This window comes from Muntiacus reevesi, chromosome 11 (assembly GCF_963930625.1).
Source record: "Muntiacus reevesi chromosome 11, mMunRee1.1, whole genome shotgun sequence".
NCBI lineage: Eukaryota > Metazoa > Chordata > Mammalia > Artiodactyla > Cervidae > Muntiacus > Muntiacus reevesi.
The window spans coordinates 18,953,434-18,966,479 of record NC_089259.1 but is presented as its reverse complement, the minus strand read 5'-3'; the positions used below and the strand labels follow the sequence as shown (position 1 = coordinate 18,966,479).

The 13,046-nt window shown below is 45.7% G+C and overlaps 1 protein-coding gene across 3 annotated transcripts in view; it reads right to left on the bottom strand.

Moving 5' to 3' along the window:
- The window catches only part of RNASEH2B (ribonuclease H2 subunit B), a 59,901-nt gene extending 47,185 nt beyond the window's left edge, over positions 1 to 12,716 (bottom strand). Inside the window, exon 1 of one of the 3 annotated variants that reach the window (XM_065902156.1) lies at positions 12,391 to 12,716. In XM_065902156.1, coding sequence (XP_065758228.1) covers positions 12,391 to 12,454 — 64 coding nt within the window. In that variant the 5' untranslated portion in view covers positions 12,455 to 12,716. Of the gene's footprint in view, positions 1 to 12,054; positions 12,159 to 12,390 lie in introns of those variants that run through there. The other 2 variants (XM_065902153.1, XM_065902155.1) reach the window with 2 other exon arrangements.
- Positions 12,717 to 13,046: the final 330 nt, after the last annotated feature.

Below are 13,046 nucleotides of genomic sequence, written 5' to 3'. Positions count from 1 at the left end.
GGTCAAAATATAAAAGTCAAGAAGCCAAGCACAGAACTGACCAAGGGGCCTAACAATGAGCTTTCCAAGAGGAGGCTAAATTAGTACCAGTACAGACATATCTTAAAGATATTGTAGGTTCAGTTCTAGACCACTGTAATAAAGTGAATATTGCAATTAAGTGAGTCACACAAATTTTTTGGTTTCCCAGTGCACACAGAAGTTATGTCTATTAAGTGCATAATAGCATTATAACTAAAAAAAGTATAATTTAAAAATATTTTATTGCTAAAAGAGCTATCGTTTGCTCTTTCAGTCATAATCTTTTTGCAATAGTAACATCAAAGATCACTGATCAACATTAACAAATACAACAATAATGAAAAAATTTGAAATACTCTAAGAAATACCAAACGTGACACAGAGACATGAACTGAACAAATGCTGTTGGAAAAATGGTGCCAACAGACTTACCCAAAGCAGAGCTGCCACAAACTGTTAATTAAAAAAAAGAAGTGCAGTAACTGCAAAGCACAGAAAGAAAGTGCAATAAAATTATGCCTGTATTTTCTTCACTGCTGGCTCAGTGGTAGAGAATCTGCCTCCAAATGCCGGAGACACAGGAGATGCGGGTTCAATCCTTGGGTGGGGATGATCCCCTAGAGAAGGAAGTGGCAACCCACTCCAGTATTTTTGCCTGGAGAATTCCACGGACGGAGCAGCCTGGAGGACTACAGTACATAGGGCCGCAAGAGAGCTGGACACAACTTAGCAAATAAACAACAAAAACATATTCTTTTTAAGAAACCAGATCGCAAAGCATTTTATGTGCAAAAACTAGGATAACATATATTAAATACCCAGCAGTTTCTGGCACATGCAATGTGCTTGATACATGTTACTTGAATGTGTTATTTGATTTTTAGAAAAATTTCTCAGTAAGAAATGATAAAAGAAGCTTTTTATACTTAATGAGCCAAATATCAATTATATGGAATACTTACTCATGTGAAACATCTTCTAAAACTATGCTGAGTAAAATAAGACTTCACATTATATTTTTTAAAGAGTAAGCTTTACTCTTTTTTTGACTGTTTTCTCTTACATAAGAGATGACATAATAAGCCATGCTGGCTAAAACTGTTCTCACAAAAACAGAAAAAATTCAGACAAATCAGAAGCAGGTACTGAGCCTTTTGTGCCACTTCAGATTCAATAATATCTTAAACTTCTCCATTATCTCAAGCCCTGCCACTTGAGTTTCTTATGTCTAACCAATTCCACATAGTTTCCTTATGGTCTCTGCCTTCTCTGTAAAGATCCAATTTTATGTCTCCCTGGTCACCATTAACTCTACCAGCAAACCTTCCATCTGTTTACCATCCAGATCTAAACACCTCAGCAAAAATGGAACTCTGATTGCTACCCTCCCGACATGTGAACTTTAAAGAAAACATACAGTGACACAGAGACAACTGTGTACAGTGAATGTAAAATAACAAATCATAGCTCATTTGTATGCAGAATTTATACCAAAAAACATCCTTTATATACACACACACACACACATAAACATGGGCTTTCCTGGTGGCTCAGCAGTAAAGAATCTGCCTGCAATGCAGAAGCTGCAGAAGATGCGGGTTCAATCCCTGGGTCAGGAAGATCCCTTGGAGGAAGGCATGGCAACCCACTCCAGTATTCTTGCCTGGAGAACTACAATCCATAGGGTCACAAAGAGTCAGACACGACTGAAGCGACTGAGCATGCACATATACATATCCATAATACCTCCATGAGGTAGGTATCATTTTAACTTCCAATATTTTAGATGAAAAATTTGACTGAACTTAAGCAACCTGTCCAAGGTCACAGAGCAATTCAGCTATACAGAGAGCCAATATTTAAATCAGGCAACAAAATTTTTAAACTACGATGCTTTAGAGAAACTCTTAATCTGAAGACCCATCCTTATTAACTCAGGAAAAGAGATGGACAATAATTATCTTGGTATAACTGCTCTCCTGTGACACCAACACCTCAAATCCCTATCCTATCCTCCTCAGAGTCTTCCTGCTGAATCAGCTGCCCTCACTCCAAGCCAGCCTGTACCCAACAATGCCAGGGATGAAGCAAAAGGAAGAAGAAGGAGGGGGAGCTAAGGAAAAGGAGAAAGAGAAAAAGATAGTATCAAAAAACATATAAAAGAAGAATGAGAGAAATCTACTGTGGGATACAAGAAACATCTGGTGATAAAAACAGTTAAGTGAAGTTTGACCAAAAAAAAAGAAACTGATCTTCTTATTACAATATCCTATGCACAGCTGTATACAGCCCTGCCCCCAATCATCTATGACATTTTAAATATTAGTGTACAGCACATAATCAATGCACAGATTTAACCATTCAGTAATTTTTAATGAATATGTGTAGATAGTGATTTTAGAGGGTAAGAAAAGAACAGTACATGACAAAACATGTTCATTAGGAAGAAAACAAAGTTCAATATTTACAAGAGGTAACTGACATTTGAAAGCAAATTCAGTAGATAACAGTAAATAGAAAATATTAAATAATTCAATGTATTAAATCAAGGTATTTTTCAGTTACATTACTATGTTCCTCTCTAAATATTTAATCTGTAATAAAATCATTCAGCAATTTTGAAAGGTTACTTGTAAAGTATTACACAGGCCAAAATGGAACATTATTTTTCATCTGCAGATATTTATAAACTAGTTTTTAAACCTGGCAGCTTTTTCTTATCCCTCTCTTGGTTAAGACAAGTTTCTTCATACCGTTCAAAGACACGAAACAGGGGAAAAGAGAAGAGCCCCCTTTTTGCCAAGTGTTCTCAGGACTTGGAAGCCATGCGCATTTGTTCCTGACCCTGTCTGATTTTTGGCACATTGCAGATAAGTGCTGAGAAACATACTCCCACTGTTACATGGAGAAGGAGGAACAGACATCAAAGCACCACTCATTTTATTTTTAGATACCATATCAAGGCTATCCAGGTTTCTTAAGAAGATCCAGCAGGGGAAAAAAAAAAAAGATCATCACTCTCATGCTCATGTAATGCTGCACTCTAGAATAGGTCCCAGTTTGTTTTCTTTAGACTCCAGCCATCAGAATACACTCAGAGCCGCTGGTTCCTTCTGCCTGATAGCCAGAGGTATCTCCTCGGGAAGGCTTTGCTAGGACACCAGTACAAGGCATGCAAGACAAATCAGCCCAATTTTCAAGCCACTTGCCCGCTTCCAGGAATGCTAATTTCAGTAACAACTATACGCCTTCCCTTCCCAAGATGTCAGCATTACTATCACAGAGATCGGGGTCGTTTTCCCGGCTTTGAAGCTCTCGGCTTGCTCAAACACTACAGGAGGCAAACCAAGAAAAGCTGGAGCGGCATAGACTAGGGAAACAATTTCCCAGTAACGGGTTCTTCTAAGAATATCTTTTCATTTTGAAGTTTTGAAGAAAAAAGAAAAGTGCCAAGACCTCCTGTGCCAAGACCATAGGGAACAAAAATCTCCTTTCTTTTAAGGCTGACCTATCAGTGGCCATATTTCTAGGAATGGCTTGTGCACTCAAGACACCGATGCAGAACTCCAGGTTTGGAGCCACTCAAAGCCGCAGAGGTCAGCACCACGAGGAGACGGAGCCGAGGCCTTGAAACACGTGGGACGCAGGAGAATCCTAGAGAGGCAGAAAGGATAGACCTGACTGGGATGTCCAGTCACAGCGCTGGTTCATGGAGAGGAGCTGAGTCTGGCTCCCGGCCATCACACTGACAACGGAGGGCACTCAGCCTGGCCCTCCCACCGCCCCCATGCAGGCGAGGCCCATCAGCGGCAGGCAGAGCGGCCTTGCACAGAGGGCGGGGGCCTGGAGGACTTGGGAGAGCTGGCGGTCTCTGCCCCTTAACTCCTGTTGAGTGCTGGGCGGATTATTTGACTTCTTGAAGTTTTTAAAATAGGGAAAACCTCTGTGGACTACTTCCCATGGTTGCTGTGAGGGTCAAATACAATAACATACACCAGTGTGCATTACAATGGTGTAAGAGAAGGAAGATATGGGCCTAGGAGATGGGTTTCCTAAAAATGATATAAACCTGGGGAAAGCAAGGAGAGTGAGACACGACGAAAGCGACCGAGCACGCGGGCACTGCTGCATCTCTACGCCATTCAAAGACCGCCGATGACCAGGGCAGGCCGGGCACATGCGGCTGAGGCTCCTGGCTGGAGCTGGGTCTCGCTGCTGAGTGAAGGCAGGGGCTGGCTCTTGGGCCATCCGCCCTGCACTTTTTCCTTCTTCCGGACAAAGGGGAACACCCTCAGCACCCCCTGTGGTCCTCCTCTCCCACCTGCGCTGCTCGTGGAGCTCACAGCTCCTCAGTTACAACTCATGGGGGTGGAGGCTGGGTTACAAGCAGTCACAGGGAACCGGTCAGGAGGTCGTCTTGAAGACAGACAACTAAGAGAAGGGGGCAGCTTCTCCCAGCGGACACTGGGAGGTTTGAGGTTTGGGTGCAGGGTGTATGCAGCCTGTTTTATACGGACTGGACGAAGTTGGTTTAAGAAGATGAAGTGAATGCTGAGAGAGGCAGACACCCTGGACCTCCTGGTGTTGGGACGCCCTGTTCCCGAGGTCTCGGAGCTCTCCACCACCCCACCACCCCGCCCCACACAGCCGGCCCTTGCCAAGCACATGTGGCCTTGCTAAGGAAGTCCTGAAGACGCATAAGTCAGATTTTCTAACACACCATCAGGATGCGTTGGTCCCACACTAAACAAAGAGCAATTTCCAGACTAAGGTAGACCCATGGTCCATTCAAACAAGCATCCTACTACGGCAAACACACCAGGGTCGTTTGCAGGAAACCACACTTGTCTTCAAAAATTCAAGCTCAAACAGCTTCCAAACATCCTAGCCTGGCCGTACGTTCTATGAATTTATCTTCACCTTTCTGGCATCTGACTGAATTTTCTGTCTTTGTCCACTTGTAAAGACAATCCATTCCTAATATGTATTGCCTACCCTGCGAAGCAACAGTTCTTTTTTGGTTGATTTCTTACAGTATAAATAAACTCGTCATAAGCCTCTTCAATGCTCAAAGTAGGACCCACAGATTCTCTTTCATGTCAGCTTATTCATGTCACCGAGTCTCCACCTTTCTCAAAACAAGGAGAAAAAAATTTTGGCCCCCTAGAAGATGCTGTGGAGAAGAGAATGGCAACCCACTCCAGTATTCTTTCCTGGAGAATCCCATGGACAGAGGAGCCTGGTGGGCTACAGTCCACAGGGTCGCAAAGAGTCGGACACGACTGAAGTGACGCGGTACACACACACAGCTCTGCATTAAATCAGTCTACCAGCTTTCTCTAATTCCATGTAGAAGTATAGTACACAGAGCCACACAGTACTCTTGTGTAACCTCAATGTCCCGGAGTGTTTCAGTCACTGTTCTAACAAATAAGAGTAAACAGTGAAATAAAAGCGGGAATAGAAAAATGAGGGGAAAAAAATTACTACTACTGGGATTTATTCTATGACACCAACAACACAAAAAGGTTTGAAAAAATATTCTTAAAATTGTTATTTTTGAGTGGCTGGATGATGGACACATCCCTTTTTTTCTGTATATTTTTCTACATTACTAAAATTTCTACACTTGCTATGTACCATCCTAACTTAAAAATGTTATTGAAAAAAAAACACTGGAGAACAATGTGTTAACTGAAGAGTTAAATGGCCAAAACCAAGGTTAAGTGAGCAGCTGGAGACGGCAGAGAGCCCTGTCGAAAGCTGCGGGGACCTCAGCGCTCACAGGGGGATCGACACTGGCTGGAGAGCCTTCAGGGGCCCAGATCCTCGCAGGCTCAGGAGGTAGAAAACGGGCTCAGAGCGGGTCAGAACCTGTCACCAGAGGGCTCACTCCACTTCAGCAAACAGTCACATCTAGAACAGAAGGGCCCTTCCTTTTAAAAGTATTTTAAAAGTACATATAAAGGACCTCAGAACAAAAAGGCTGGAAAGGTCTAGTGGCCCGTGTGCCTTCAGAGGCGAGCCTACAGCTGAGGAACTAACGGGGCCACTGGGAGAAAGTGCCTGGCTCCTCCCCAGCTACAGGCACGCACTGGCCATCCAACACGTACTCATGTATAAATTATAATGAACTGAATAACCACGATGAGATACGTAGGTGGTGGCAGAGGTACTATTAAGTTGCACACTAACAGTAGGAGAGGCCCAAGAAGGCAGGCTTCCTGGAGGAGGTGACATTTGCACTGGGTTAAAGAGAGAAGATTTCTTACACATTTCTTTGCCAAGCAACGAAGGTGAAAAAGAGTGCGCAGGGGTCCAGGCAGGCACAAATCCTGGGCACTCAAAGAAACAGAAGCTGTGTAACTCCAAAACAGTGCCAAGTATCTCACTGAGGAATCCAGTAAAGAGATAGTAAGAGTAAACAGTGAAATCAAGGCAGAGATAGAAAAAAGAACACTGGAATTCACTTTGTGATACATACAGATGGCTTAGCTTCAGGGAAAACACAGGTGAACCAAGCCTTGAAGAACGGGTAGAATTTGAATGGAAGTGGAAAGGGAAGAAAAAGGACAGTATGAGCAAAGACAAAGGCCGTGGGGAGAAACAGAATGAAAGACATTTGTTCTTTCCGCAAACGTTCAGTGACTGCATGCCTCCTCTATCCCCGGTCTGGGGACTAAAAGCTTGGGGTGCAAGAGGGGGCTGACATTTAATTCAAACCAACAGACAACAACCCCGTGAGACCAGTACTATTCTCCCCACTGCAGAGATCAGGAAATGGAGGCTTTACAACGAGCAGTTTTTCCAAGGACACAGAGCTCATAAATAGTATATATCTACTTTTAGGTGTGTTTTTATTATAGCCAGGCTTTCAAGAACGTTGATGAGCTGTTTGTTTCTTAAAACATCATGGTTAGCGCTCAGAGCATGGGGGGAAACCAAGCAGTCCCTATTCTGCTATTCAAGTGAAAAAAAAAAAATCATGAGCATGTCTTACTTTCCTTTTATGAATTCTTTTCTACCCTGGAGGATAAATATGTGGGAGTCTTGAGTCCTGACTTACAAACATCCCAGGCCTTTTGGAACAATTGCTAGCAGGACCGGATCAAGCTCTGGAAACCGCCGGATTCTACTGACTGGCAACTGATTGAGTCCATTCACTCCAGAACGTGCTAAGAGAGCAAGGGGAGCGTGTCCAGTGAGCGGTCATCTGAGAAAGGTCAGCCAGGTTCCCTCCAAAAACGTTTCATAAAGACAAAGCCAGATTGAGGATTTGTGTGGAAAATGTTAAACACACCCTGCTGGAAAACTCAGAGACTCCCTCATGGCCATCGGCCTCACTATTCCGTAAATGACACATCTTCCAGGAAGCTGAGCTGAATGGTTCGGAGGTGTCGAAAATCAGCACGTGAATCTGCCAGGTTCCCTGTCTCTGGCCAACTTAACGCAGGTTTCCCCCAGGCGATCAAGCTCTTCTGGAAGTAGAGAAGCTCTCAGCCCACAAGGTGTAATTCTAAGCACAGACATACATACAAGCAAACGGTGTTGACAAAGAACAAAATAACCTGCCTACATTCTTCTGAGGCTAACCATATGCCTTTAGGTAAAAAGAGGAAAAAAGTTTTATTTTTTTTAGGGTCATTGAAAAGTCATTTGGGTCTATAGTAATTCTTTCTTTGCCACATTAAACTTCTACTTTTCAAACAAGAGGTGTTTCTTGTGGGCCTATTTAAAAAAAACTATGAGTCCCAATCAAACATAATATTAATATAAATTTTCTCCATTATTAAATAGGAAATTCATTTTTCCTTTTAAATTTAATTTTTTTAAATCCATTAATTAGAATATAGCTCTAAAGCTTGCAGTCATACAAATCTATTTTTGTGTTTCTTCTGGAGAGACAAATCTGATATTAGTATGTGTGATTAACATGGCATCTCAAACATAAGGGTTGTTTCTGTACTTGGAATGTCTAAGGCAGGCCTGGAATAATCTCCCAGACAGCACTTCGTCCTCTACCCTCCAAAAGCTGGCATTGCTAATGCGATCTGTGGGGGGGAAATACCAAATACCTAAAATACTTTAAAATGTGTACTTTCATAGAGTAAAGGGAAATGACTTTATTGCAAAATTTGTCTCCAACTGAAGATGTGATCTAAAGTCCAGTCTGACCTGAAAGTGAAAGTGTTAGTTGCTCAGTCATGTCTGACTCTATAACCTCATGGACTGTAGCCTGCTAGGCTCCTCTGTCCATAAGATTTTCCAGGGAAGAATACTGGAGTGGGTTGCCATTCCCTTCTCCAGGGGATCTCCCTGGCCCAAAGATCAAACCCAGGTCTTCAGCATTACAGGCAGATTCTTCACCGTCTGAACTACCAGGGAAGCCCTAGTTTGACCTGGAGACTCTCCAATCAGGCAGTGGCTGACTAAGGCATGATTTCAGCGTAAGTGGACCCTGAGATCATTTTTGTCCTTTCTTTTTCCCTCATGTAACGTTAGGTTTTCCCAACCCTTTCATGTTTCCTTGGGGATGGCTAAATAACAGAGTTCAGCCATAGGAGCAGTCCACCCAGTCCTCCCTCCTGCATTCGGTGAATCCGTCCTGCTGGCATCCACTCCAGCTTATTAGGACTCACAAGCATACAAAACTTGGAGTAGAGAAAAATATTAAAAATATAACTTAAAACATTTACTTTTAGGGCAGCAAAGAGAGATGGAAACTTCTACCTTATTCTAAAAACTAGAGATGTTCACAGTTTCTTATAGCAACTAAAAGTGCAAACCAGCCAGTGTTCCAGGCCGTGTGGGAGAAATGTTGAAGACCAACCCAAACTGCAAGAAATGCTTACCTTGCTGAAACGGGAGGCCGTTCTGTCTCCACTGGCCTATAAAAAATCAAGGCCCCACGTCTGACTACCTCGCAAGTATCCCTTCCAAGTTTCAGCTCTTGTTTTTCTGGGATATTGGACTTCTCAGACAAACTGAAAACTAGCAGCACAGAGATCTAACTAGTACTTTTTAATATGTCTCTTACTGTATCCTTTAAGATATAATACAGCCAGATGGCAGGGTATGGGCTTCCCCGCTGACTCGGCGGTAAAGAATCCACCTGAAATGCAGGAGATGCGGTAGGAGCCATGGGTTTGATCCCTGGGTCAGAAAAGTCCCCTGGAGAAGGGAAAGGCAATCCGCTCCAGTATTCTTGCCTGGAAAACCCTATGGACAGAGGAGCCTGGCAGGCTTTAGTCCATGGGGTCACAAAGAGTCAAACATGACTTAGCGACCAAAAACCAATGTGGTAGGGTATGGTTCTCCTCTACTCAAATGCATAACTTACTGGGGCGGACTTTCCATCTACTGGGAAAAAAAACAAGTCTGTGAAGATGGGCCTCATACGCTGTACTTACATATACTCCCATGACTGTGGAAATTCTGACCCACCATAAAGATAAAGACAGCTAAACCTGAGGCTGGCTGTTTCTATCTCCCAATCCAGCTCCCTAGGTCTGGCCTACTGCAGTGATTCTTAGTGGAACCTCTGACCAGCAGCATCGGCATCACTGGGTAACTTGTTAGAAATGTGCCTTCTGTCCCCAGACCTACTGAGTTACAGACTCTCCGGGGCTCAGTTCCCCAGGTGACTGAGGCCCCCAAGTTTGAGAAGTACAGTTGCACAGACGTAACTATCAAACCACCGGCATCTGTAAACTCCCAGAGCCTGCAGGTGGCAGTAAAGGCCGTTAGAAGAATTACAGGCACTAGAAGCTCAAGTTCCAAGTGTTACAGAGCCAGCCTGCCTGACCACACTGTTCAACAGTTTCTTAACAGCTGGCTTAGTCTCCTCCAATGAGTTCGAAGGTCACAGTACATCCCAGCTTTGAACAAAAACTGGACTGAAATTCTTCTTGTGGTCCAAATGAAGACATATTGAACCTACAAATTTCAGGGATGCAATCAATATTTAATTACCTTAAAGATTTTGTGTTTAATACTATGAGGATACAAACATACTTTAAGAATGAAAATTTCAATACTGATTAAATAGAACAAGAAACTCAAATTATTCTCAGCCATTATGTGTATCTGAATTATTTTTATGCACTCTTAATGATTAGAGTTCCCACCATTAAAATCTCATTGAGATAACATAGTAACAGTGAGAAGAGAAATTTTCTACTGTAAAGCATGTATCGGGTAGCCCTTCATTAATTTGCCTTACACAAACTACAAACATCTCCAGTGAAGATGTGGAGCAACGGGAACGCTCACACAGCTGGGGGAATAAATCGGTACAACCACTTTGGAAAACTGTTGAGTAGTATCTACCAAAGCTAAACACACAATATCCAGGGCCAGCAATTCCACTCCTGGGTTGGCACCACAGAGAAATGACCACGTCCAGCTACTTAAAGCCTCATAAAAGTGTTTTTAGAAGTGTAACTCGTAATAGTTACAACCAGGAAAAAATAATCCAAATATCCATCCTCAGTAGTGGAAAAAAATAATATGACTATGCATACAATAAATAGACACAGCATACATACATGAACCAACATGCATACAAATGAACCAACAAAGCTGAACACAGTTACAGACTACAGATGAGCCTCCCAGATATAATGCTGAGTGAAAGATGCAAGGGATAAAGAATCACATGTTTGACCAAACAGGCAGAACAAATATCTGGTGACAGAGTTCAGCAGAGAGGTTACTGAGGCCATCTAGAACAGGCAAGAGGAGCTCACAGGATAAGTTCAAGGTCTTGACGTGTGGACTGGTGACAGGGGTGTATACATATGAAAAGTTCACTGACTTGCACACTTAAAACTTCTACACTTTACTACACGTATATGGGCTTCCCAGGTGGCTCAGCAGTAAAGAATCTGCCTGCCAGTGCAGGAGAGGCAGGTATGATCTGGGTCTGGATCCGGAAGATCCCCTGGAGGAAGAAATGGCAAACCACTCCAGTGTTCTCGCCTGGGAAATCCCATGGACAGAGGAGCCTGGCTACAGTTCATGGGGTCACAAAGAGTCGGACCGGCCATGACTAAGTGATTAAATAACAACAATATTTATATTTCTTTATAAAGGGACAACAATATGTATATTATAATTCTTTACAAAGAGAAGAAAAGTTAAACACATACAAAATATCCTTGACAGATTATCCTGTAATAATTTTCAATATCCATCATAAAAATCTTCCCTGATGGCTCAGAGGGTAAAGAATCAGCCTCCAATGTAGGAGAGATAAGAGAGTTAGGTTTCATCCCTGGGTCAGGAAGATCCCCTGGAGAAGGAAATGACTACCACTCTAGTATTCTTGCCTGAAAAACCCCATGGACAGAGGAGCCTAGCAGGCTATAGTCCAAGGGATCAGAGAGTCAGACACCGCTGAGTAACTAAGCACACATAAAAATCTAAATTACTGGGCAACTACATCTGACATCAGAGTATCATTTACTGCAAAAATACTGCATTTGCTGAGCTACATCTCAAAAGTAGATACAGAGAACAATAGGTTTTCCTATATTCAATTATGCCACCAATTCAATGTATCCTTCTATTAAAAGGCCAAAACTTTCTAGCTTGCACTCCCTGGTCCCAAACTCCATTTATTCTGCCCCTTCATGACATCATAGGTGGCAACTGATGTCCATTATCCCTAGCCCCTGCAGGCCTGGATGTGGTCACCATCCTGGGGAAGCTGACAAGGCTGGCTCCAGCCCTTAGCTACCTGCCTGAATCTCTCCGAATCACCCTTGTCCTAACCCCCGCCACCATGCAGCCTCACAAATCAAGGCCTGTGCCAGCGCAGGGAAAGTGTTAAGGAAGCACAGCCTTCAGGTCAATGCGGACCTATCGGATTCTAGGTTTCGATCCAGTAGGGCTCAGACGCTAAGCCAACTGCCAACTAGAAGATACCAAATTACACCCCAAGAGCAGACACCCCCAGGCCTCGCCGCTGGCCCCCAGGTCCTGAAACCACGCCGCCCCCTCCAGGCCACCCGATCCACAAAGAACCCGAACCGGGAAAATCCACTCGGTGTGCTTCTGCGCTTCCGGCTCAGGTTTAAAAAAAACAAAAAGCGCAACGGAGGGCACTGTGACCAAGATGAGGAGCCACGTGTTCCGGGTCACACACGGGTCCCCCACGCGCGGCCGCGGGGCGCGCAGGGCTGGGGTCGGCGGCCCCTAGGCTCGGCGCTGACTCGGAACAGTCAGGGTGCGCGCGCGGGGGACCGCGGGCCAGAGGGGGCGCGCCCCGTCACCGAGAACCCGCCCAGCGCGCTCTCGGGCCGGGCCGCCCAGGGCAGGAGGTCGGGCCGCGCGCGCGCGCCGCCGCCCCGGGGCCGGCGTGGTTACCTGGGAGCAGGAACACGTGCTGCCAGACGCGAGCGCCGTCCCCGCCGTCCGCGCCGCGCGCCATGCCGCTCGTCCGCTCCCGGCAGCCGCGGGCCTCAGCCCTCGGAGCGCGGGCTCGGCGAGAGGCGGGTGGCAAATGGCGGGAAAGGCGTCGATTCCGGGAATGCGGCGGGGCCCGGGGCGCGCGGCCGGCCGGGCGAGCGTCGTTTCGTTTCCGGAGTCCGCCAGCGGCCCGGATTTCAGAGTTTAAATTGAGCGCCGGGCCCAGGCTGCCGGCCCCCTGGCTCGTCGCCCGCCGGCGGGGAAGGGTCGCGGCCTCTACCCCCTCCGCGGCTCGGCCAATGGGAGCTGCTCACCCGCGGCGCCCCGTGACGCGGCCCGGGGGCGGGGTCGCCTGGGCCCCGGGGCTCCGGGTCCGCGTTCCCTGCGGCCTTCCGCGCGCGCGGCGGGGGCGCGGCGCCGGGGAGATCGCGGCGAGGCCGGGTCCCTGGGCCGTGGGGGGCCCGGAGGCTTGACGCTCGCCGCCCCAGAAGGCTGGCGAACGCGCGCACACCTGGCAGGACGCAGAGCCTGGCGCAAATCCATCCTGAGGACAAGAACCGTCACACCCGAATCCTCACGCTGCTGTTCCTCGTCAACGTTTCTGGATAGCGCTT